The sequence below is a fragment of the Tachyglossus aculeatus genome, chromosome 8, assembly GCF_015852505.1.
Source record: "Tachyglossus aculeatus isolate mTacAcu1 chromosome 8, mTacAcu1.pri, whole genome shotgun sequence".
Taxonomy (NCBI): Eukaryota; Metazoa; Chordata; class Mammalia; order Monotremata; family Tachyglossidae; genus Tachyglossus; species Tachyglossus aculeatus.
Genome location: NC_052073.1, coordinates 34,779,203 through 34,805,321, shown reverse-complemented (window position 1 = coordinate 34,805,321; position 26,119 = coordinate 34,779,203). Strand labels below are relative to the sequence as shown.

At 56.6% G+C, this 26,119-nt stretch overlaps 1 protein-coding gene across 1 annotated transcript; it reads right to left on the bottom strand.

Annotated features, from left to right (window-relative positions):
* Positions 1–3,364: 3,364 nt before the first annotated feature.
* Positions 3,365–25,366, bottom strand: MMP9 (matrix metallopeptidase 9). The gene is made up of 13 exons (XM_038750347.1): positions 25,208–25,366; positions 22,654–22,892; positions 21,593–21,741; positions 20,380–20,508; positions 20,088–20,261; positions 18,365–18,538; positions 17,427–17,600; positions 15,296–15,451; positions 13,678–13,921; positions 11,563–11,702; positions 8,441–8,591; positions 8,220–8,323; positions 3,365–3,556 (listed from the first exon to the last, which is right to left on the bottom strand). The coding sequence occupies exons 1-13, from the start codon at positions 25,364–25,366 to the stop codon at positions 3,447–3,449; spliced, it is 2,103 nt and encodes a 700-aa protein (XP_038606275.1). The 3' UTR covers positions 3,365–3,446.
* Between the last annotated feature and the right edge of the window lie 753 nt (positions 25,367–26,119).

The window sequence follows — 26,119 nt, the reverse complement described above, 5'->3', positions numbered from 1 at the left end:
TCTCCTCCTTCATTTCAATCGTATTTATTGAGCGCTATGTGCAGAGCACTGTACTAAGAGCTTGTCCTTCTGCTCTTCCTCCTCCTGTTCCTCTTCCTCCTCCTCCTCCTGCTCCACTTCCTCCTCCTCCTCTTCCTCCTCCTGCTCCACTTCTTCCTCCGGCTTCTCTTCTTCTCCTCCTGCTCCTGTTCTTCCTCCTCCTCCTGTTCTTCCTCCTCCCCCTCCTACTCTTCATTCTTCTACTCCTCCTCCTCCTGCTCTTCCTACATCTCTTCCTCCTCTTCTTCCTCCTCCTCCTCTTCCTCCTTCTGCTCCTCCTGCTCCACTTTCTCCTCTTCCTCCTCCTGCTTCACTTCCCCTCCTGCTGCTTCTCTCCTACTTCTTCCTCCTTCTCCTGTTCTTCCTCCTCCTGCTCCTCTTCCTCCTCCTCTTCCTGCTCCTCCTGCTCCACTTCCTCCTCCTTTTCCTCTTCTTCCTCCTCCTGCGTTGCTTCCTGCCCCTCCTGCTGCTTCTCTTCCTCTTCTTCCTCCTCCTGTTGCTCCTCTTCCTCCTCCTGCTCCTCCTGCTCCACTTCCTCCTTCTTTTCCTCTTCTTCCTCCTCCTGCGTTGCTTCCTGCCCCTCCTGCTGCTTCTCTTCCTCTTCTTCCTCCTCCTGTTGCTCCTCCTCCTCCTCCTTCTGCTCCATTTCCTCCTCTTCCTCTTCCTCCTCTTCTTCCTTCTGCTTCTCCCCCTTTTCTTCCACCTCCTCCTCCTCCTCCTCCTCCTCCTCCTCTTCATTCTGTTCCTCTTCATCCCTCCTCCTCGTCCCCCTTTGCTCCTTTTCCTCCTCCTCCTCCTCCTCTTCCCTCCCCCTCTCGTGCATCCTGGAAGAAGCCCCCCGCCCCCCACCCCGAGAGGAGCACATCAGTAACCTCTGAGCCACCGGGCCACTCGGGACCTTCTGATCTGGCCAGGGTGGGCGACGGGGGAGGGTCCCCTCTGGGGAGCCCTCCGGGAATCACCACTCTCCTGGGCCTCAGTTTCCCCGGCCGTCCAAAGGAAGCCCCCTTTTCCCCCCAAGCGGCCTCGGGAGCCCCAAAGCCCCCAAGCTGTGGACCTCTGCCACTTGTCAGCTGTGTGACTTTGGGCGAGTCACTTCCCTTCTCTTTGCCTCAGTTCCCTCATCTGCAAAATGGGGATGAAGACTGGGAGCCCCCCCGTGGGACAACCTGATCACCTTGTATCCTCCCCAGCGCTTAGAACAGTGTTTTGTACATAGTAAGCGCTTAGCAAATGCTATTATTATTATTATTATTATTATTATTATTATTATTATTATTGTAACCCGCCCGGGGACTGTCCAGCCCGGTGCCCAGCAGAGATGATGCCCGCTGCCACCTCCATTCCCTGGTGGCCCCGAGACGATGCCCAGTGCCACGCTTATTCCCCGGTGCCCCCCGATTTGATTCCCACCTCCACGCCTATTCCCGGTGCCCCCCGAGACGATGCCCACTGCTAAGCCTATTCCCCGGTGGCCCCCAATTTGATTCCCACCTCCACGCCTATTCCCGGTGCCCCCCAAGACGATGCCCACTGCTAAGCCTATTCCCTGGTGCCCCCCGATTAGATGCCCACGGCCACGCCTATTCCCCGGTGCCCCCGATTTGATGCCCACCTCCACTCCTATTCCTGGTGCCCCCTCGAGACGATGCCCACTGCCAAGCCTATTCCCTGGTGCCCCCCGATTTGATGCCCATCGTCAGGCCTATTCCCCGTTGCCCCCCGATTAGATGCCCTCTGCCACATCCAATCCCCGGTGCCCCCCCGAGACGATGCCCGTTGCCCCGCCTATTTCCCGGTGCCCCCCTATTTGATGCCCACCGTCATGCCTATTCCCCGGTGCCCCCCAACTTTGCCGAGGCGGTTGGAGATTGGGGTGGGGGGCGACCACAGGGACCCCCTGCTCCCTGCCCACCCCCACCCCTCGGGGTTCCGGGAGCCAAGGACCCCCTTTCCCCCTCCCCCTTGCAGCCCGGGGCATCTGAAGACCCCTGGGCTCGGGGCCACCAGATGCTGGGGGTCCCTAGCCCTGGCTCAGGCCCTCCGGCCTTAAGGGAGCTGGGGATGGGGGGCTGCCCCACATCTCCTCCTCCCCCCCCAAGAAGCTGGCACGGTGGTGGTGGGGGAGATGGAGCCCCCTCATGCCCCCCTAATTCATTTGGGGGGGGCGGGAGGAGAAGGGTCAGCTTCCCCCAGACCAATCAATCAATCAATCGTATTTATTGAGCACTTACTGTGTGCAGAGCACTGTACTAAGCGCTTAAGCGCAGACCACCTGTGAGCTGGGTCCTTCCTCCTCCCGCCAACAAAGTCGGGGGCTGGGAGGGGGTCCCCACTACCTGGTCGGAGGGTCGGAGTTGGGGTCTTTTGGGGCTCCCGGGGCGGTCATCCGGAACCTCTGGCTCAGGGGGCTAGCGGGGGGCTGGCAGGATGCCCGGGAGCCCGGGGCGAAGACATTAACAATAATAATAATGGCATTTATTAAGCGCTTACTACGTGCAAAGCACTGTTCTAAGCGCTGGGGAGCTTACAAGGTGACCAGGTTGTCCCCCGGGGGGCTCCCAGTCTCCTTCTAGACTGTGAGCCCACTGTTGGGTAGGGACCGTCTCTATATGTTGCCAACTCGTACTTCCCAAGCGCTTAGTACAGTGCTCTGCACACAGTAAGCGCTCAATAAATACGATTGATTGATTGATTGATTGATTCATCCTCAATTTCCAGATGAGGGAACTGAGGCCCAGAGAAGTGAAGTGACTCACCCAAAGTCACCCAGCGGACAAGTGGCGGAGCCGGGATTTGAACCCATGACCTCGGACTCCAAAGCCCGGGCTCTTTCCACTGAGTCACGCTGCTTCCCCAGTAATGATTTGGCCCTTACTATGCCCTTACTATGTGCAAAGCACTGTTCTAAGTGCTGGGGAGCTTACAAGGTGATCAGGTTGCCCCCCGGGGGGGCTCCCAGTCTTCATCCCCATTTTCCAGATGAGGGAACAGAGGCCCAGAGAAGTGAAGCGACTGGCCCAAAGTCACCCAGCCGACAACTGGCGGAGTCGGGATTTGAACCCATGACCTCTGACTCTTTCCACCGAGCCACGCGGCTTCTCTAGAAACGAGGTGATCGGGTTGTCCCCCCGTGGGGCTCACGGTCTTCGTCCCCATTTGCCAGACGAGGTCACCGAGGCCCAGAGAAGCGACCGGCCCCAGGTCACCCAGCTGGCCTGCAGAGGAGGTGGGATTAGAACCCATGACCCCTGACCCTCAGGCCCGGGCTCCGGCCACTAGGCCGCGAGGCTTCTCCTAACCCGAAGGCCGCGGAGTTGGACATCTGATGAATCCGATTTTATTGGAAATGATGGCGGCGGGGAGCGAGGGGAGTCTCTCACATCCCCAACGCGGAGTCCCCTCGCCTACTGGTCCGGACACTGCGCGATGTCAAAGGTCACGTAACCCACTCGATCCACCTGGCCCCGCGGGGTCACTCGCCAGTAGAACTGGTCGCGGCAGAAATGGATATTTCCTGCGGAAGGAATCAATCCATCGGTTAATCCAACAGTCCATCCACCCACCCGTCCATCATCTGGGGGCAGGACTCTGTACTAAACGCCTGGCCTCCACGGGCGGGGCCCTGTTCACTGGGAGGTCGGCAACGCAGTGAGCGCTCCATAAATGCGACTGAAAGAGCGACTAAGCCGATCGATCGATCGGTTGTATTTATTGAGCGCTCAGTGGGGGCAGAGCTTATCATCGTCATCATCATCCATCGTATTTATTGAGCGCTTACTATGTGCAGGGCACTGTACTAAGCGCTGGGGATCCGTCAGTCCTCTAGACTGAACAGTTCGTTGCGGGCAGGGATTGTCACTCTTTAACAATAATAATAATAATAATGACGGCATTTATTAATCAATCCTCTAGACTGAACAGTTCGTTGTGGGCAGGGATTGTCACTCTTTAATAATAATAATAATAATAATAATAATAATAATGGCATTTATTAACCAATACTCTAGACTGAACAGTTCGTTGTGGGCAGGGATTGTCACTCTTTAATAATAATAATAATAATGGCATTTATTAATCAATCCTCTAGACTGACCAGTTCGTTGTGGGCAGGGATTGTCACTCTTTAATAATAATAAGAAGAACGACGGCATTTATTAATCAATCCTCTAGACTGAACAGTTCATTGTGGGCAGGGATTGTCACTCTTTAATAATAATAATAATAATAATAATAATAATAATAATAATAATAGCGATGGCATTTAGTAATCAATCCTCTAGACTGAACAGTTCGTTGTGGGCAGAGTTTGTCACTCTTTAATAATAATAATAATAACGATGGCATTTATTAATCAATCCTCTAGACTGAACAGTTCGTTGTGGGCAAGGATTGTCACTCTTTAATAATAATACTAATAATGACGGCATTTATTAATCAATCCTCTAGACTGAATAGTTCGTTGAGGGCAGGGATTGTCACTCTTTAATAGTAATAATAATGACGGCATTTATTAATCAATCCTCTAGACTGACCAGTTCGTTGTGGGCAGGGATTGTCACTCTTTAATAATAATAATGATAATAACGACAGCATTTGTTAATCAATCCTCTAGACTGACCAGTTCGTTGTGGGCAGGGATTGTCACTCTTTAATAATAATAATAAGAATGACGGCATTTATTAACCCTCTAGACTGAACAGTTCGTTGTGGGCAGGGATTGTCACTCTTCAATAATAATAATAAGAACGATGGCATTTATCAATCAATCCTCTAGACTGAACAGTTCGTTGTGGGCAGGGATTGTCACTCTTTAATAATAATAATAAGAATGACGGCATGTATTAATCAATCCTCTAGACTGAACAGTTCGTTGTGGGCAGGGTTTGTCACTCTTCAATAATAATAATAATAACGACGGCATTTATTAATCAATCCTCTAGACTGAACAGTTCGTTGTGGGCAGGGTTTGTCACTCTTCAATAATAATAATAATAATAATAATTATGGCATTTATTAATCAATCCTCTAGACTGAACAGTTCGTTGTGGGCAGGGTTTGTCACTCTTCAATAATAATAATAATAATAATTATGGCATTTATTAATCAATCCTCTAGACTGAACAGCTCGTTGTGGGCAGGGATTGTCACTCTTTAATAATAATAATGATAATAACGATGGCATTTATTAATCAATCCTCTAGACTGAACAGTTCGTTGTGGGCAGGGATTGTCACTCTTTAATAATAACAATGGCATTAATTAAGCGCTTACTATGTGCAGAGGGCTGTTCTAAGCGCTGGGGAGGTTACAAGGTGATCAGCTTGTCCCATGGAGGGCACATGGTCTTCATCCCCATTTTCCAGGTGAGAAAACTGAGGCCCAGAGAAGGGAAATGACTCGCCCAGAGTCACACAGCTGACAATTGGCGGAGCCGGGATTTGAACCCATGACCTTGGACTCCAAAGCCCGGGCTCTTTCCGCTGAGCCATGCTGCTTCCCTTATTGCTTCTCTTTATTGTTGTATTGTACTTTCCCAAGCGCTTAGTACAGTGCTCCGCACACAGTAAGCGCTTAATAAATACGATTGGATGAATGAATGAAATCAATCGTATTTATTGAGTACTCACTAGTGGGAAAAGCACTGTACTAAGCGCTGGGGAGAGTCCAATACCACAGAGTGGGTAATAATAATAACAATTATTACGATCTTTGTTACGATCTTTGTTCCGATCTTTTTTTGGACTGTGAGCCCACTGTTGGGTAGGGACTGTCTCTATAAGTTGCCAACTTGTACTTCCCAAGCGCTCAGTACAGCGCTCTGCACACAGTAAGCGCTCAATAAATACGATTGATTGATTGACTGATTAAGCGCTTACAAGGGCTTAACAAAGTCTTCCTTGGAGAAGCAGTGTGGCTCAGTGGAAAGAGCCCGGGCTTCGGAGTCAGAGGTCATGGGTTCAAATCCCCGCCCCGCCAACTGTCAGCTGGGTGACTTTGGGCGAGTCACTTCACTTCTCTAAGCCTCAGTGATCTCATCCGTAAAATGGGGATGAAGACTGTGAGCCCCCCATGGGACAACCTGATCACCTTTGTAACCTCCCCGGTGCTTAGAGCAGTGCTTGGCACATAGTAAGTGCTTAATAAATGCCATCATCATTATTATTAAGTCACTTTACTTCTCTGGGCCTCACTTCCCTCACCTGTAAAATGGGGGTGAAGACTGTGAGCCCCACGTGGGACAACCTTTGATGACCTTGTATTCCCCTCAGTGCTATTATTAAGTCACTTCACTTCTCTGGGCCTCACTTCCCTCACCTGGAAAATGGGGTTGAAGACTGTGAGCCCCACGGGGGACAACCTTTGAAGACCTTGTATCCCCCCCACAGTGCTTGGCACATAGTAAGCGTTTAATAAATGCCATCATCATTATTATTAAGTCACTTCACTTCTCTGGGCCTCACTTCCCTCATCCGGAAAATGGGGGTGAAGACTGTGAGCCAAGCTTTGATGACCTTGTATCCCCCCCAGTGCTTAGAACAGTGCTTGGCACATAGTAAGAGTTTAATAAATGCCATCATCACTATTATTGTCACTTCACTTCTCTGGGCCTCACTTCCCTCACCTGTAAAATGGGGGTGAAGACTGTGAGCCCCACGGGGGACAACCTTTGATGACCTTGTATTCCCCTCAGTGCTATTATTAAGTCACTTCACTTCTCTGGGCCTCACTTCCCTCATCTGGAAAATGGGGGTGAAGACTGTGAGCCCCACGGGGGACAACCTTTGATGACCTTGTATTCCACTCAGTGCTATTATTAAGTCACTTCACTTCTATGGGCCTCACTTCCCTCACCTGTAAAATGGGGGTGAAGACTGTGAGCCCCACGGGGGACAACCTTTGATGACCTTGTATCCCCCCCACAGTGCTTGGCACATAGTAAGCGTTTAATAAATGCCATCATCATTATTATTAAGTCACTTCACTTCTCTGGGCCTCCCTCCCCTCATCTGGAAAATGGGGGTGAAGACTGTGAGCCAAGCTTTGATGACCTTGTATCCCCCCCAGTGCTTAGAACAGTGCTTGGCACATAGTAAGAGTTTAATAAATGCCATCATCATTATTATTAAGTCACTTCACTTCTCTGGGCCTCACTTCCCTCATCTGGAAAATGGGGGTGAAGACTGTGAGCCCCACGGGGGACAACGTTTGATGACCTTGTATTCCCCTCAGTGCTATTATTAAGTCACTTCACTTCTCTGGGCCTCACTTCCCTCATCTGGAAAATGGGGGTGAAGACTGTGAGCCCCACGGGGGACAACCTTTGATGACCTTGTATTCCACTCAGTGCTATTATTAAGTCACTTCACTTCTATGGGCCTCACTTCCCTCACCTGTAAAATTGGGGTGAAGACTGTGAGCCCCACGGGGGACAACCTTTGATGACCTTGTATCCCCCCCACAGTGCTTGGCACATAGTAAGCGTTTAATAAATGCCATCATCATTATTATTAAGTCACTTCACTTCTCTGGGCCTCCCTCCCCTCATCTGGAAAATGGGGGTGAAGACTGTGAGCCAACCTTTGATGACCTTGTATCCTCCCCAGCGCTTAGAACAGTGCTTGGCACATAGTAAGAGTTTAATAAATGCCATCATCATTATTATTAAGTCCCTTCACTTCTCTGGGCCTCACTTCCCTCATCTGGAAAATGGGGGTGAAGACTGTGAGCCCCACGGGGGACAACCTTTGATGTCCTTGTATCCCCCCCAGTGCTTAGAGCAGTGCTTGGCACACAGTAAGAGTTTAATAAATGCCATCATCATTATTATTAAGTCCCTTCACTTCTCTGGGCCTCACTTCCCTCATCTGGAAAATGGGGGTGAAGACTGTGAGCCAAGCTTTGATGACCTTGTATCCCTCCCAGTGCTTAGAACAGTGCTTGGCACATAGTAAGAGTTTAATAAATGCCATCATCATTATTATTAAGTCCCTTCACTTCTCTGGGCCTCCCTTCCCTCATCTGGAAAATGGGGGTGAAGACTGTGAGCCAACCTTTGATGACCTTGCATCCCCCCCAGCGCTTAGAACAGTGCTTGGCACATAGCAAGCGCTTCGCAGATACCAACATTATTATTATTATCAGGGGGGTGGGGGCTTCGGGCCGTCCGGCGCTCTGACCTTTGTAGAGGAAGACGTTGTGCGCTTCCAGGGGGACCCCAGAAAACAGCTCTTCGACGGGCAGAGGGGCGCCCCGGTTCACCGACTGCGACTTGATGTCCATCCTGTGGAGAGGCCGCGGTGAAGCCCGGGCCTAGGCCCGGCCTCCGTCTTGCATCCCGTCGGCCCCGCTTGGCGGGTCGGTGTAGCCCCCCGAGGTGCCCACCCATCCCTGCCCTTACCTCCAATAATGCTCCCCGCTAAACAGCAGCGCCTTGCCCGCTTTGCGCTGGACTAGGCCCGTGACCCTCTGCACGGTGGACCCCAGGCCCAGTTTTTCCAGCCTCCATGGGCCCAGCGCCGTCCGGCCCGCGTACACCCAGTACTGGCCACCTGAGGCGGGGGAGAAGGGGCCGGGGGGGAGACCACCATGGGTGAGGAAGATTGGGGGGGCGTGGGAGGGGAGAAGGGGGTTCAGGGAGGAGAAAGAGGGGCACGGGGGCCGGGAAGGGGCGGGAGGAGGAAGGAGGAAGATGGGGGATGAGGATGTGGGGAGCGAATGGGGGGTCGAGGATGGAGAGGAGCGGGAGGAAGCGGCGGGGGGCAAATTAGAAAGAAATTAGAGGAGCAGCACGGCTCAGTGGAAAATATTACTTATATTATTTATTACTTATAATTATATTATTTATTTATTTATTTTTAAATTATTTATTTTGCTTGTCCATATCTATTCTATTCATTTCATTTCGTTAGCATGTTTGGTTTGGTTCTCTGTCTCCCCCTTCGAGACCGTGAGCCCACTGGCGGGCAGGGACCGTCTCTAGATGTTGCCAATTTGGACTTCCCAAGCGCTTAGTACATTATAATTATATTATTTATTTATTTATTTTTAATTTATTTATTTATTTATTTTGCTTGTCCATATCTATTCTATTTATTTCATTTTGTTAGTACGTTTGGTTTGGTTCTCTGTCTCCCCCTTCGAGACCGTGAGCCCACTGGTGGGCAGGGACCGTCTCTAGATGTTGCCAATTTGGACTTCCCAAGCGCTTAGTACATTATAATTACATTATTTATTTATTTGTTTTTTATTTATTTATTTATTTTGCTTGTCCATATCTGTTCTATTTATTTCATTTTGTTAGCATGTTTGGTTTGGTTCTCTGTCTCCCCCTTCGAGACCGTGAGCCCACTGGCGGGCAGGGACCGTCTCTAGATGTTGCCAATTTGGACTTCCCAAGCGCTTAGTACATTATAATTATATTATTTATTTATTTATTTTTAATTTATTTATTTATTTATTTTGCTTGTCCATATCTATTCTATTTATTTCATTTTGTTAGTACGTTTGGTTTGGTTCTCTGTCTCCCCCTTCGAGACCGTGAGCCCACTGGTGGGCAGGGACCGTCTCTAGATGTTGCCAATTTGGACTTCCCAAGCGCTTAGTACATTATAATTATATTATATTATTTACTTATTTATTTATTTTTAATTTATTTATCTATTTATTTTGCTTGTCCATATCTATTCTATTTATTTCATTTCGTTAGCATGTTTGGTTTGGTTCTCTGTCTCCCCCTTCGAGACCGTGAGCCCACTGGTGGGCAGGGACCGTCTCTAGATGTTGCCAATTTGGACTTCCCAAGCGCTTAGTATGGTGCTCTGCACATAGTAAGCGCTCAATAAATACAATCAATGATGATGATGATGATGATGATGATGAAGAGAGCCTGGGCTTTGGAGTCAGAGGTCACGGGGTCAAATCCCGGCTCTGCCAGTTGTCAGCTGGGTATATGTGTATATATGTTTGTACGTATTTATTTATTTATTTTACTTGTACATATCTATTCTATTTACTTGATTTTGTTAAAGCGCTTAGTACAGTCCTCTGCACACAGTAAGCGCTCCATAAATACGATTGATGATTTTGTTAGTATGTTTGGTTTTGTTCTCTGTCTCCCCCTTTGAGACCGTGAGCCCACTGTTGGGTAGGGACTGTCTTTCTATGTTGCCAACTTGGACTTCCCAAGCGCTTAGTACAGTGCTCTGCACACAGTAAGCGCTCAATAAATACGATTGATTGATTGATTGACTGGGGCAAGCCTCAGTGACCTCATCTGGAAAATGGGGATGAAGACTGGGAGCCCCCCGTGGGACCATCTGATCACCTTGTAACCTCCCCAGCGCTTAGAGCGGTGCTTTGCACATAGTAAGCGCTTAATAAATGCCATTAAAAAAAGAAATCAGAAGAATGATGGTATTTGTTAAGCGCTTACTAGGTGTCAAGCACCGTTCTGAGCACAGGGTGGACACAAGGTGATCAGGTTGACCCCCGTGGGGCTCACAGTCTTCATCCCCATTTTCCAGGTGAGGGAACTGAGGCCCAGAGAAGCGAAGTGACTCGCCCAAAAGTCACGTAGCTGACAAGAACAGTGCTCAGCGCTTGGAACAGTGCTTTGCACATAGTAAGCGCTTAATAAACGCCATCATTATTATTATTAAGAAGCAGCGGGGCTTAGTGGAAGTCAGAGGTCATGGGTTCTAATCCCAGCTCTGCCACTCGTCGGCTATGGGACTTTGGGCAAGTCACTTTGCTTCTTTGTGCCTCAGTTACCTCATCTCAGCGCTTAGAACAGTGCTAGGCACATAGCATCATCATCATTATTATTATTATTATTAAGTGGCGGTGGTGGGATTAGAACCCAGGACCTCTGGCCCCCCAGCTCGGGCTCTTGCTGCTGAGCCAAGCGGCTCCTCTACGAGAGGCTTTGGATTCAGAGGTCGCGGGTTCAAATCCCGGCTCCGCCAATTGTCAGCTGTGACTTTGGGCAAGTCTCTGGGCCTCAGTTCCCTCATCTGGAAAATGGGATGAAGACTGTGAGCCCCCTGTGGGGCAACCTGATCACCTTGTAACCTCCCCAGCGCTTAGAACAGTGCTTTGCACATAGTAAGCGCTTAATAAATGCCATCATCATCATTATTATTATTATTGTCTTAGAAGCAGCGTGGCTCAGTGGAAAGAGCCCGGGCTTTGGAGTCAGAGGTCCTGGGTTCAAATCCCGGCTCTGCCAATTGTCAGTGGCTGGGTGACTTTGGGCAAGTCACGTCACTTCTCTGGGCCTCAGTTCCCTCATCTGTCAAATGGGGATGAAGACTGGGAGCCCCCCGTGGGACAACCTGATCACCTTGTAACCACCCCAGTGCTTTGCACATAGTAAGCGCTTAATAAATGCCACGGTTATTATTATTATTATCTAGGGAGGGGGCTCCCGGGGAGATTGGTGGGCTCGGAGGTGAGAGAGGATGCGGTGTAGGCGGGGGGCCGGGGGTGAGGGTGGGTGGGGGGCTCCCGGGGGCCGCTCACCGGAGAAGAAGAAGATGTTTTTGGTGAGCGGGTCCTCGAAGGCGGCGTCCAGCCTCGGGGGCAGAGCGGGCCAGACATCGGACAGCAGCCACGGGCCCTCCACCGGGCCCCGGCCCCGCGGGGACGCCCGCCACAGCCGTCTGCCAACCCGGGGGCGGGGGGCGGCGGGACCAGGAGGAGGAGGAGGAGGAGGAGGAGGAGGAGGAGGAGGAGGAGGAGCAGAAGGATTGGAGGTGGAGGAGGACGAGGAAGAGGAGGAGGAGCAGGAGGAGGAGAAGAAGGAGGAGGAAGAAGAAGAGGGGGAGCAGGGGAAGGAAAGGAGGACCAGGAGGAGAAGGAGGAGGAGGAAGGAGAAGAGGAGGAGCAGGAGAAGGAAAGGAGGACCAGGAGGAGGAGCAGGAGGAGGAGAAGGAGGAGGAGGAAGAAGAAGAGGGGGAGCAGGGGAAGGAAAGGAGGACCAGGAGGAGAAGGAGGAGGAGGAAGAAGAAGAGGAGGAGCAGGAGAAGGAAAAAGGAGGACCAAGAGGAGTAAGGAGAGGAGGAGCGGGAGGAGGAAAAGAAGGAGGAGGAGGAAGAAGAGGAGGAGGAGGAAAGGAGGAGCAGGAGGAGGAAAAGAAGGAAAGGAGGACCAGGAGGGGGAGAAGGAGGAGGAGGAGTAAGAAGAGGAGGAGCAGGAGGAGGAAAAGAAGGAGGAGGAAGAAGAAGAGGAGGAGGAGCAGGAGAAGGAAAGGAGGACCAGGAGGAGAAGGAGGAGGAAGAAGAAGAGGAGGGGCAGGAGGAAGAGGAAGACGAGGAGGGGCAGGAGGAGGAAAAGGAGGAGGAGGAAGAAGAGGAGGAGGAGCAGGAGAAGGAAAGGAGGAGCAGGAGGAGGAACAGTAGGAGGAGGAAGGAGAAGAGGAGCAGGAGAAGGAAAGGAGGACCAGGAGGAGTAAGAAGAGGAGGAGGAGAAGGAAAGGAGGAGCAGGAGGAGGAAGAAGAAGAGGAGGAGCAGAGGGAAAGGAGGACCAGGAGGAGGAAAAGAAGGAGGAGGAAGAAGAAGAGGAGGAGCAGGAGAAGGAAAGGAGGACGAGGAGGAGGAAAAGAAGGAGGAGGAAGAGGAGGAAGAGGAGGAGGAGGAGGAGGAGAAAGAGGGGGAGGAGAGGAGGAGTAAGAAGAGGAGGAGCAGGAGAAGGAAAGGAGGAGGATCAGAAGGAGGAAGAAGAGGAGGAGGAGGAAGAAGAGGAAGAGCAGAAGGAAAGGAGGAGGACCAGGAGGAGGAAGAAGAGGAGGAGGAGGAAAGGAGGAGGAAGAAGAGGAGCAGGAGGAGGAGAAGGAGAGGAGGACCAGGAGGAGTAGGAAGAGGAGGAGCAGGAGGAGGAGGAAGTAGGGGAGGAGAGGAGGAGGAGGAAGAAGGGGAGGAGCAGGAGGAGGAAGAAGAGGTGGTGCAGGAGGAGGATGAAGAGTGGGAGGAAGAAGGGCGGGAGGAAAAGGGAGGTACAGGAGGAGGAGGAGGAGAAGGAGGGGGAGGAGAAGAAGGAGAGGGAGGAGGAGAAAAGGGAGGAGGAGGCGGAAGGGGAGGAGGAGGAGGATGAAGAGGGAGTGGAGGAGCAGGGAGAGAAGGAGAGAAAATAATAATTGTGGTGTTGGTTAAGGGCTTACTGGCTGTCAAGCACCGTGCTAAGCGCTGGGGTAGATACGAGATCATCAAGTGGGATCCGTTCCCTGTCCCACACGGGTCTCCCTGTCTAAGGAGGGCGAACGGGGATTGAATCCCCATCAATCCCCCGTCGTTGGGTAGGGACCGTCCCTCTATGTGGCCAACTTGGACTTCCCAAGCGCTCAGTCCAGTGCTCCGCACGCAGTAAGCGCCCAATCAATACGACTGAATGAATGGATGAATCCGTCAATCGACGGTAAGTGTGGAGCGCTGTCCTAGCGGGCAGAGCGCTGGACTTCCCAAGCGCTTAGTACAGTGCTCTGCACATAGTAAGCGCTCAATAAATACGATTGATGATGATGACTAAGCGCTTGGGGGAGTCCGGTACAACGGAGCTGGTGGCCAGGTCCGCCGCGTCGTCTAGAGGGGCCCCCTTTTCCAGGTGGGGGAAACTGAGGCCTCCCCCGGGGCCCCCCTCACCCGTCCTTGAAGAAGTGCAGCCGCCCCCCGATGTCGGCCAGGGCGTCGAAGACGGACACCGAGCAGACGTCGTCGGCGGGGGACGGGGGCGCCGGGCGGCCGGTAGGGGGCGCTGTGGGGCGGCCGGTAGGGGGAGCTGGGGGGTGGCCGGCGGGGGGCGCTGTGGGGCGGTCGGTGGGGGGCGCTGGGGGGCGGCCGGTAGGGGGCGCTGTGGGAGGCCGGGGATCGGGTTCCGTTCGTGGCCCTGGTAGGGAGGAGGGTGGGGCGATGATGAGGCCACGCCCCCTAGCGGTCACGCCCTCGTTTGCGACCACTCCCCTGACCACGCCCCTACGTGACCACGCCCACTGCGTGACCACGCCCCCTTCTGGCCACGCCCAGCGTGGCTCAGTGGAAAGAGCACGGGCTTTGGAGGCGGCGGTCGTGGGTTTGAGTCCCGCCTGTGTGACCTTGGGCAAGTCACTTGATTTCTCGGAGCCTCAGTTACCTCATCTGGAAAATGGGGATGAAGACGGTGAGCGCCCCCCCCCCCCCACCGTGGGACAACCTGATCGCCTGTCCTGACATCGACCCCCGGCCCACGTCCTCCCCCGGGCCTGGAATGCCCCCAATCCCTCTGCCCATCCGCCAAGCTCGCTCGCTTCCTCCCTTCAAGGCCCTGCTGAGAGCTCACCTCCTCCAGGAGGCCTTCCCAGACTGAGCCCCTTCCTTCCTCTCCCCCTCGTCCCCCCATCTTACCTCCTTCCCTTCCCCACAGCACCTGTATATATGTTTGTACATATTTGTTACTCTATTTATTTATTTTACTTGTACATATCTATTCTATTAATTTTATTTTGTTAGCATGTTTGGTTTTGTTCTCTGTCTCCCCCTCTTAGACTGTGAGCCCACTGTTGGGTAGGGACTGTTGTCAACTTGTACTTCCCAAGCGCTTAGTACAGTGCTCTGCACACAGTAAGCGCTCAATAAATACGATTGATGATGTTACCTCCCCCAGCGCTCAGAACAGTGCCTTGCACATAGTAAGCGCTTAATGAATGCCAACATTATTATTATTATTACACGCCACGCCCTCGTCTGGCCACGCCCCCTTACGTGACCACTGTGAGGGTCACAGGCCCTTCCAGACTGTGAGCCCGCTGTGGGGTGGGGACCGTCTCTAGATGTGGCCAACTCGTACTTCCCAAGCGTTCTGCACGCAGTAAACGCTCAATAAATACGACTGAATGAATGAATGAATATATGCATATCTACAGGTGCTTTAGGGAAGAGAAGGAGGTAAGGAAGGAGGGGGCTCAGTCTGGGAAGGCCTCCTGGAGGAGGGGAGCTCTCAGTAGGGAGCTTTACGTGACCGCGCCCCCGTCTGGCCACGCCCCGACATGACCGCACCCTCGTCTGGCCACGCCCCCTCGGTGAGCGCGCCCTCCCTTGGCTACGCCCCTATGTGACCACGCCCTCCTCTGGCCACGCCCCCGTGTGTGGGCGCGCCGTCACGTGACTGCGCCCCCTCTGACCGCGCCCCTTGCGTGGCCGCGCCCTCTCCCTGGTCACGCCCCCTTACGTGGCCACGCCCTCCCCCTGACCACGCCCCCTTACGCGGCCACGCCCCCCGACGCACCATAGAGGAACTGGATCCCTTCCACGTCGTCGGCGTGCAGGGGGGGCCCCTCGGTGTAGCTGTACATGGGGAACATGAGCGCCTCCCGCACGGTGGTATGGTCCAGCCCCAGCGCGTGCCCGAACTCGTGCGCCGCCACCAGGAACAGGCTGTACCCTGCACCGCCACCGGACCGGGGGGGGGGGAGAGGGGAGGAGGGGAGGGTCAACCTTCTCCAGGCTCCTCCCCCTTTCCTTCCTTCATTCAGTCATTCAGTCAGTCAGTCAGTCAGTCAGTCATTCAGTCCTATTTATTGAGCGGTGCCCGGGCGCAGAGCACTGTGCTAAGCGCTTGGAAAGTACAGCTCAGCAACAGAGACCGTCCCTGCTCTGTTTTGTCTTTACCTGTTTTGTTTTCTTGTCTGTCTCCCCCCTTCTGGACTGTGAGCCCGTTGTCCCCCCTCCGCCATTTCCTCTTTTCTCGTCCTCTTCTTCCTCCTCCTCCTCCTTTTCCTCCTCCTCGTCCCCCTCTTCCTCCTCCTCCTCTTCTTCCACCTCGTCCTTCTCCTCTTCTTCATTCATTCAAGCGTTCTTCCTTCTCTCCTCTTCCTCGTCCTCTTTCTCCTTTCCTTCTCTTCCTCCTCCTCCTCCTTCTCTTCCTCCTTTCTCCTTCTCTTCCTCCTCCTTTTCTTCCTCCTTTCTCCCCCTCCTCCTCTTCCCTCTCCTCTTCTTCCTCCTTTCTCCTCCTCTTCCTCCTCCTCCTCCTCTTCCCTCTCCCCCTTTCTCCTCCTCTTCCTTCTTCTCTTCCTCCTTTCTCCTCCTTCTTTTCCCCTTTTCTCCTCTTCTTCCTCCTCCTCCTCCTCCTTCTCCTCTTGCTCCTCCTAGTCTCCCTCCTCCTTTTCTTCCTCCTTTCTCCTCCTCCTCCTCCTCTTCCTTCTCCTTCCTCCTTTCTCTTCCTCCTCCTCCTCCTCTTCCTTCTTCTCTTCCTCCTTTCTCCTCCTTTTCCCCTTTTCTCCTCTTCCTCCTCCTCCTGCTCCTCCTTTTCTTCCTCCTTTCTCCTCCTCTTCCCTCTCCTTCCTTTCTCCTCTTCCTCCTCCTCCTCCTCTCTCCTCTTCCTTCTTCTCTTCCTCCTTCCTCCTCCTTCTTTTCCCCTTTTCTCCTCTTCTTCCTCCTCCTCCTCCTTCTCCTCTTGCTCCTCCTAGTCCCCCTCCTCCTTTTCTTCCTCCTTTCTCCTCCTCCTCCTCCTCTTCTTCCTCCTCCTCCTCCTCCTCCTTCTCCTCTTGCTCCTCCTAGTCTCCCTCCTCCTTTTCTTCCTCCTTTCTCCTCCTCCTCCTCCTCCTCCTCTTCCCTCTCCTTCCTCCTTCCTCCTCCTCCTCTTCCTCCTCCCCCTTTCTCCTCCTCTTCCTTCTTCTCTTCCTCCTTTCTCCTCCTTTTCCCCTCTTCTTCCTCCTCCTCCTCCTCCTCCTCTTGCTCCTCCTAGTCTCCCTCCTCCTTTTCTTCCTCCTTTCTCCTCCTCCTCCTCTTCCCTCTCCTTCTTCCTTTCTCCTCTTCCTCCTCCTCCTCCTCTCTCCTCTTCCTTCTTCTCTTCCTCCTTTCTCCTCCTTCTTTTCCCCTTTTCTCCTCTTCTTCCTCCTCCTCCTCCTCCTCCTCCTCCTCCTCTTGCTCCTCCTAGTCTCCCTCCTCCTTTTCTTCCTCCTTCCTCCTCCTCCTCCTCCTCCTCTTGCTCCCCCTAGTCTCCCTCCTCCTTTTCTTCCTCCTTTCTCCTCTTCCTCCTCCTCCTCCTCTTCCCTCTCCTTCTTCCTTTCTCCTCTTCCTCCTCCTCCTCCTCTCTCCTCTTCCTTCTTCTCTTCCTCCTTTCTCCTCCTTCTTTTCCCCTTTTCTCCTCTTCTTCCTCCTCCTCCTCCTCTTGCTCCTCCTAGTCTCCCTCCTCCTCCTTCTCCTCTTCCTCCTCCTAGTTTTCCTCCTCCTCCTTTCTCCTCTTCCTCCTTTCCCCTCTTCTTCCTTCCCCTTTCTCCTTCTCTTCCTCCTCCTATTCCTCTTCCTCTTTTCTCCTCCTTTTCCCCTTTTCTCCTCTTGCTCCTCCTAGTCTCCCTCCTCCTCCTCCTCCTCCTCCTCCTCCTCCTCCTCCCCGCCGTCCCGTGGCCGTCGCCCACCTGTGTCGGGACAGAAGCCCCACTTTCTGTGGCGATCGTAGTCGTGGGTGGTGGCGCACCAGAGGCGCCCGTCCGAGCGGCCCTCGGCCGTGCAGGCGGCGAAGCTGCGGCCCAGGAAGGTGAAGGGGAAGGCGCACGGCTCCCCCGCAGAGTTGCCCCCCGTCACGGCCGAGGCTGCGGGACCGGGAGGGGAGGGGTGTGACCGAGAGATCCAGGGATGCAGGGGTCCGGGGGTCCCCAGGGTCCGGGGATCCAGAGGTCAAGGGGATCCAGGGGTTCAGGAGATCCAGGGATGCAGGGGCCCGGGGGTCCCGAGATCCAGGGAATCCGGGGGTCCAGGGGTCCCAAGGGTCCGGGGATCCAGGGGTCAAGGGAATCTAGACTATGAGCCCACTGTTGGGTAGGGACCGTCTCTGTATGTTGCCAACTTGGGCTTCCCAAGCGCTTAGTACAGTGCTGTGCACACAGTAGGCGCTCACTAAATACGATTGAATGAGTGAATCTCCAGGGGTCCCGGGATCCAGGAAATCCGGGGGTCCAGGGGTCCCAAGGGTCCGGGGATCCAGGGGTCAAGGGGATCTAGACTATGAGCCCACTGTTGGGTAGGGACCGTCTCTATATGTTGCCAACTTGTACTTCCCAAGCGCTTAGTACAGTGCTCTGCACACAGTAAGCGCTCACTAAATAGGATTGAATGAATGAATCTCCAGGGGTCCCGGGATCCAAGAAATCCGGGGGTCCAGGGGTCCCAAGGGGCCGGGCAGCCAGGGGTCCAGGGGATCCAGGGGTTCAGGAGATCCAGGGATGCAAGGGATCCAGGGAATCCAGAGGTCCCAAGGGTTCGGGGATCCAGGGGTCAAGGGGATCCCGGGATCAAGGGGATCCAGGGAATCCGGGGGGTCCCCAGGGTGGAGGGGGGGGGTGCGGGAGGCCTATACCTCTGTTGGGGCAGAATCCGTAGGTGCGGTCGCGGTCGAAGCTGTCGGTGGTGGCGCACCAACGGTAGCCGTCGGAGCGGCCATCAGTGGTGCAGGACGAGTAGGACCGGCCCTCGAACACGAAGGGGAAGACGCACGGGCTGCCGGCCGCGTTCCCGTCCAGGGTGTAGACCACTGACCCCGGGGGGAGAGGGACCCGATCAGAGACCCTCACGGGGGCCTCAAAGCCCCCCTGAGACCTCACCTCCTCCGGGAGGCCTGCCCAGACTGAGCCCCCCTTGCCCCCTGCCCCTCCTCCCCTCCCCATCGCCCCCACTCCCTCATTCATTCACTCAATCGGATTTATTGAGCGCTTACTGTGTGCAGAGCGCTGGACTAAGCGCTTGAATAATGATGGCGTTCATTAAGCGCTTACTATGTGCAAAGCACTGTTCTGAGCGCCGGGGAGGTTACAGGGTGATCAGGTTGTCCCATGGGGGGCTCCCAGTCTTCATCCCCATTTGACGGATGAGGGAACTGAGGCGCAGAGAAGTGAAGTGACTCGCCCAAAGTCACCCAGCTGACAAGCGGCGGAGCCGGGATTCGAACCCATAATAATAATAATAATAATAATAATGGCATTTGTTAAGCGCTTACTATGTGCAAAGCACTGTTCTAAGCGCTGGGGAGGTTACAAGGTGATCAGGTTGTCCCTGGGGGGCTCCCAGTCTTCATCCCCATTTGACAGATGAGGTCACTGAGGCCCAGGGAAGTGAAGTGACTCGCCCAAAGTCACACGGCTGACAATTGGCAGAGCTGGGATTCGAACCCATGATAATAATAATAATAATAATGGCATTTATTAAGCGCTTACTATGTGCAAAGCACTGTTCTAAGCGCTGGGGAGGTTACAAGGTGATCAGGTTGTCCCTCAGGGGCTCACAGTCTTAATCCCCATTTGACAGATGAGGTCACTGAGGCCCAGGGAAGTGAAGTGACTCGCCCAAAGTCACCCAGCTGACAATTGGCAGAGCTGGGATTCGAACCCATAATAATAATGATGGCATTTATTAAACGCTTACTATGTGCAAAGCACTGTTCTAAGCGCTGGGGAGGTTACAAGGTGACCAGGTTGTCCCTCGGGGGGCTCACCGTCTTAATCCCCATTTGACAGATGAGGTCACTGAGGCCCAGGGAAGTGAAGTGACTCGCCCAAAGTCACCCAGCTGACAGTCGGCAGAGCTGGGATTCGAACCCATAATAATAATAATGGCATGTATTAAACGCTTACTATGTGCAAAGCACTGTTCTAAGCGCTGGGGAGGTTACAAGGTGATCAGGTTGTCCCTCGGGGGGCTCACAGTCTTAATCCCCATAATAATAATAATAACGATGATGGCATTTATTAAGCGCTTACCATCATCATCATCATCATCAATCGTATTTATTGAGCGCTTACTGTGGGCAGAGCACTGTTCTAAGCGCTGGGGAGGAGACAAAGTGATTAGGTTGTCCCACGTGGGGCTCACAGACTTAATCCCCATTTGACGGATGAGGGGACTGAGGCCCAGGGAAGGGAAGTGACTCGCCCAGAGTCACCCAGCTGACAAGGGGCGGAGCGGGGATTTGAGCCCGTGACCTCTGACTCCAAAGCCCGGGCTCCACAAGGCCCCGCTCCCTGTCCGCAGGCCCCGTCCCCTCCCCGGTCCCCCTGGTCCCCCCCCCCCCCCGTCAGTGCGCTCACGCTCGCTGGGGCAGAATCCGAAGAGGCCGTCCTGGTCGTAGTCGGGGGTGGTGGCACACCAGGGCAGCCCGTCCTCGCGTCCGTCCGACGTGCAGGCCTCGTACCGCCGCCCCGAGAACGTGAACGGGAAGTGGCAGGCCGCCCCCTCCGCCGTCCCGAACCGGGTGTACACCACTGGACGCCCCGACGGACGGGGGGACGGACGGACAAGAGAGGAGAGGCCCCGGTCAGTCAACCGGCCGGGCGGAGGAAGGGCAGAGGAGGGAGGCCGGAGGGGGCCGCGGACACTGACCTTCGCCCTTGCCCAGGGTCCAGTGCTCGTCGTCGTCGAAGTGCGCGTCGCCCTGGATGCCCGGGCCCGGCGGGAAGGCGTGGGCCAGGAGCCCGTCCGGCCCGTCGAACGGGTAGCCGTCCCCGTGCTCTGACCCACCCGGCGGGCCCACGGTCAGGGCACGGCCACCACGGCCCGGCCCTGCTCGCCCCAAGCCCTCCTCACCCAGGGCCCTGTTCGCCCCGGTCCCTGCACTCGCCCAGATCCCTGCTCCCACTCTGCTCTGCTCGCCCTTCTCCCCACTCTCCCATCTTCCTGCTCGCCCCAAGCCCTGCTCACCCCAAGCCCTGCTCGCCCGGCTCTCCACCCGCCCAGGTCCTGCTCGCCCAGATCCCTGCTCCCGCTATGCTCTGCTCGCCCTTCTCCCCACTCTCCCATCTTCCTGCTCTCCCAGATCCCTGCTCCCGCTATGCTCTGCTCGCCCTTCTCCCCACTCTCCCATCTTCCTGCTTGCCCAGATCCCTGCTCACCGTGTGCTCTACTTGCCCTTCTCCCCGCTCTCCCATCTTCCTGCTCTCCCAGATCCCTGCTCACCCTGTGCTCTACTCGCCCTTCTCCCCACTCTCCCATCTTCCTGCTCTCCCAGATCCCTGGTAGCCCTTCTTCCCACTCTCCCATCTTCCTGCTCTCCCAGATCCCTGCTCGCCCTGTGCTCTACTGGCCCTTCTCCTCACTCTTCCAGATCCCTGCTCGCCCTGTGCTCTACCGGCCCTTCTCCTCACTCTCCCATCTTCCTGCTCTCCCTGTGCTCTGCTCGCCCCAAGACTTGCTCGCCCCATGCTCTGCTCGCCCAGATCCCCACTCGCCCAGGCCCTGCTCACCCAGATCCCTGCTCCCTCTATGCTCTACTCGCCCTTCTCCCCACTCTCCCATCTTCCTGCTTTCCCAGATCCCTGCTCGCCCTGTGCTCTACTCCCCCTTCTCCTCACTCTCCCATCTTCCTGCTCTCCCGGCTCCCCGCTCGCCCTGTGCTCTGCTCGCCCCAAGCCCTGCTCGCCCTGTGCTCTACTCGCCCTTCTCCTCACTGTCCCATCTTCCTTCTCTCCCTGAGCTCGGCTCGCCCCAAGACTTGCTCACCCCATGCTCTGCTTGCCCTATGCTGTGCTCTCCCATCTCCCCGCTCTCCCGTCTCCCCGCCGGCCCCGTGGCCCCGTGGCCCGGTGTCCGGCCTCACCTTTGGTCCCGAACTGGATGACGATGTCCGCCGGTCCGTGGCTGAGGCGGGTGAAGGTGAGGGGCGTCACGGCGCTCCACACGGCGAAGGCGCGGGCGAAGGCATCTTCGATCACCTCCGGGGTCAGGTCCGGCGAGTAGTTCTGCACCCTGCGGGGGCGGGGGGCACGGAGGGGTCAGAGAAGTCGGGGAGGGGCCGGAGGGGTCAAAGAGGGGTCAGAGAGGGGTCAGAGTAGGGGTCAGAGAGAGGTCAGAGAGGGGCCAGAAGGGTTAGAGGGGTCAGAGAGGTCAGAGAGAGGTTAGAGGGGTCAGAGTAGGGGTCAGGGAGGGGCCAGAGAGGTTATAGAAGGGTCACAGTAAGGGTCAGAAAGGGATCAGAGGGATCAGAGAGGGATCAGAGGGGTCAAAGAGGGATCAGACGGGTCAGAGAGGGATCAGTCAGGGGTCAGAGAGGGATCAGAGAGGGGTTACAGGGGTCAGAGAGGGGTTACAGGGGTCAGAGTGGGGTCAGAGAGGGGTTAGAGGGGTCAAAGTAGGGGTCAGAGAGGGGTTAGAGGGGTCAAAGTAGGGGTCAGAGAGGGGTTAGAGGGGCCAGAGTAGGGGTCAGAGAGGGGCCAGAAGGGTTAGAGGGGTCAGAGAGGTCATAGAGGGGTCAGAGTAGGGGTCAGAGTGGGGTCAGAGAGGGGTTAGAGGGGTCAAAGTAGGGGTCAGAGAAGGGTTAGAGGGGTCAGAGTAGGGGTCAGAGGGGCCAGAGAGAGGTCAGAGAGGAGTTAGAGGGGTCAGAGTAGGGGTCAGAGTAGGGGTCAGAGGGGCCAGAGAGAGGTCGGAGAGGAGTTAGAGGGGTCAGAGTAGGGGTCAGAGAGAGATCAGTGGGGTCAGAGAGGGGTCAGAGAGGGGTCAGGGAGGGATCAGACATGGGTCAGAGGGGTCAGAGAGGGATTAGGGGGTCAGAGAGGGGTCAGAGGGATCAGAGGGGTCAGAGAGGGATCAGAGAGGGGTCAGGGAGGGATGCCCCCACCCCCGGGCCGGCCCCCCAGACGTCCGGACTCCGCCCCGGCTGACCGATAGGTAATGTTTTGGTGGTCCCACTTGAGCTGGCCGTCGAAGGTGAGGAAGTTGCCCAGGTCGGGGACGCCGCAGCGGGGGGCCTTGATGGCGGCCACAGTGGCCGGGTCCAGCTCGCCCGTCTCGGGCAGGGCCAGCTGCTTCTGCAGGCGGCGCAGGGCCGGGCCCATGGCCTGCCCCGGGCCTCCGTCCTGCATCTCCCCGGGCAGCCGGTAGCCGAAGCGGACCAGGTACTCCTACGGGGACGGGACGGGATCATCATCATCATCATCATCATAATAATAATAATTATTATTATCATTGTCAGCTGGGCGACTTTGGGCGAGTCGCTTCACTTCTCTGGGCCTCAGTTCCCTCATCTGCAAAATGGGGATGAAGACCGTGAGCCCCAAGTGGGACAACCTGATCACCTTGTAACCTCCCCGGCGCTTAGAACAGTGCTTGGCACCGAGTAAGCACTTAATAAATGCCGTCAGTATTATTATTATTATTAACAAATGATGGCATTTGTTAAGCGCCGTTCTAAGCGCTGGGGGAGGTACAAGGTGATCAGGTTGTCCCCCGTGGGGCTCACGGTCTTCATCCCCATTTTACAGGGGAGGGAACCGAGGCCCAGAGAAGGGACTCGGCCAAAGTCACCCAGCTGACGAGTGGCGGAGCCGGGATTAGAACCCACGACCTTTGACTCCCAAGCCCGGGTTCTTGCCACTGAGCCACGCTGCTTCTCAGCGTAGGGAGCTCAGCCACAGTTCCCTCTGGGACGGGATCGGCTCCGCCGCAGCTCCTCGCACCCGGGTCCGGCTCCCCCGCACCTCCTCGCACTCAGGACCGGTCCTTTGCCTCTCCCTGCAGCCGGGCCCGGCTCCCCGCACTTCCCCGCACTCAGGACCGGTCCTCCGCCTCTCCCCACACCCAGGCCAGCTCCCCGCACCTCCTCGCACTCATCACCGGTTCTCCACCTCTCCCGCACCTCTGCCTGGCTCCCCCGCACCTCCTCGCACTCAGGACCGGCTCTCCGCACCTCCTCACCCCCGAGCCCAGCTCTCCGCACCTCCTCGCACTCAGGCCCGGTCCTCCGCCTCTCCCCGCACCCGGGCCCGGCTTCCCGCACCTCCTCGCACTCAGGTCCGATCCTCCGCCTCTCTCTGCACCTCCTCGTACTCAGGGCCGATTCTCTGCCTCTCCCCGCACCTCCTCGCACTGAGGACCGGTTCTCCGCCTCTCCTCGCACCCGGGCCCAGCTCCCCGCACCTCCTCGCACTCAGGACCGGTTCTCCTCCGCCTCTCTCCGCCTCCCCTCGCACTCAGGACCGCTCCTCCTCCACCTCTCCCCGCAGCCGGGCCCGGCTCCCCGCACCTCCTCGCACTCAGGCCCGCTCCTCCTCCTCTCCCCGCTCCCGGGCCCGGCTCCTCGCACCTCCTCGCACTCAGGCCCGGTCCTCCTCCGCCTCTCCCCGTCCCTCCTCGCCCTCAGGCCCGCTCCTCCTCCGCCTCTCCTCCCCGCACCTCCTCGCCCTCAGGCCCGCTCCTCCTCCGCCTCTCCTCCCCGCACCTCCTCGCACTCAGGCCCGCTCCTCCTCCTCTCCCCGCTCCCGGGCCCGGCTCCCCGCACCTCCTCGCCCTCAGGCCCGCTCCTCCTCCGCCTCTCCCCGTCCCTCCTCGCCCTCAGGCCCGCTCCTCCTCCGCCTCTCCCCGTCCCTCCTCGCCCTCAGGCCCGGTCCTCCTCCGCCTCTCCTCCCCGCACCTCCTCGCACTCAGGGCCGCTCCTCCACCTCTCCCCGCAGCCGGGCCCGGCTCCCCTCATCTCCTCGCACCCAGGCCCGCTCCTCCGCCTCTCCTCGCACCCGGGCCCGGCTCCCCGCCCCTCCTCGCCTTCAGGCCCGGCACTCCGCCTCTCCCCTCACCTCCCCGCCCTCAGGCCCGCTCCTCCTCCGCCTCTCCTCCCCGCATCCCCTCGCACTCAGGACCGCTCCTCCTCCGCCTCTCCCCGCTCCCGGGCCCGGCTCCTCGCACCTCCTCGCCCTCAGGACCGCTCCTCCTCCGCCTCTCCCCGCAGCCCCTCGCACTCAGACCCGGCTCTCCGCCTCTCCTCCCCGCACCTCCCCGCCCTCAGGCCCGCTCCTCCTCCGCCTCTCCCCGCATCCCCTCGCACCCAGGACCGGTCCTCCGCCTCTCCTCGCACCCAGGCCCGGCTCCCCGTCCCTCCTCGCACTCAGGACCGGTCCTCCGCCTCTCCCCTCACCTCCCCGCCCTCAGGCCCGCTCCTCCTCCTCCTCTCCCCGCTCCTGGGCCCCACTCTCCGCACCCCCTCGCCCTCAGGCCCGGTCCTCCTCCGCCTTTCCCCGCACCTCCTCGCACTCAGGACCGCTCCTCCTCCACCTCTCCCCGCAGCCGGGCCCGGCTCCCCTCACCTCCTCGCACCCAGGCCCGGTCCTCCTCCGCCTCTCCCCGCCCCTCCTCGCCCTCAGGCCCGGCTCTCCGCCTCTCCCCTCTCCTCCCCGCACCTCCTCGCACTCAGGCCCGGTCCCTCCCCCCCCCCGTCCCCCCGCACCTCGGCCAGTTCCCTGTCGGTGCGGTTGCGGCTCTGGTCCCCGGGGAAGAGGACGAGGGTGGGGCCGGGGCCCCCCCGGGGAGCCGCCAAGCCCCCTGGCCAGCAGCAGCAGGCCAGGACCAAGGCCAGGGCCAGCGGCAGGCGGGGCCTGGGAGCCATGGATGGGGCCCCCTTGGGCCGGGCTGGGCCTTTATGGGGCTGGGGGTGGGCCCCGCCCCGCCCCACCCACCCACCCATCCCACCCCCGGGGGGCTGACTCAGAGAGGAAACCCGAGAGGATGGAGGGGGCGGCCATCCGGCCCGGGAGGGGAGGCCCCCCCACAGCCCGCACCCCCAACCCCGAGGCCTGCCCCATTCGGAAAAATAACAATGAGAGGGATGGCATCCGTTCATCCACTCTCACAGTGGCAGCGTGGCTCGGTGGCAATGACTAAGAACAATAATAGTGATGACCGTCTCTGTATGTTGCCAATTTGTACTTCCCAAGCGCTTAGTCCAGTGCTCTGCACACATAAATACGATTGATGAGGATGATGATGACTCCCTTCAAGGCCCACCTCCTCCAGGAGGCCTTCCCAGACTGAGCCCCTTCCTTCCTCTCCCCCTCGTCCCCCTCTCCATCCCCCCCATCTCACCTCCTTCCCCTCCCCACAGCACCTGTATATATGTTTGTACAGATTTATTACTCTATTTATTTATTTTGCGCTCAATAAATACGATTGATGATGATGATGACTCCCTTCAAGGCCCACCTCCTCCAGGAGGCCTTCCCAGACTGAGCCCCTTCCTTCCTCTCCCCCTCGTCCTCCTCTCCATCCCCCCCATCTTACCTCCTTCCCCTCCCCACAGCACCTGTAGATATGTTTGTACAGATTTATTACTCTATTTATTTTACTTGTACATATCTATTCT

Bases quoted from the DNA above. Each gene is read 5' to 3' on its own strand.
- MMP9 (XM_038750347.1), bottom strand. From the start codon at position 25,366: ATGGCTCCCAGGCCCCGCCTGCCGCTGGCCCTGGCCTTGGTCCTGGCC. The intron at 20,509-21,592 runs GTGAGGCCGGAC...CGGGTGGGTCAG, and splicing joins CATCCAGTTCGGGACCAAAG to AGCACGGGGACGGCTACCCG. The intron at 8,324-8,440 runs GTAAGGGCAGGG...GCCTCTCCACAG, and splicing joins AGCGGGGAGCATTATTGGAG to GATGGACATCAAGTCGCAGT.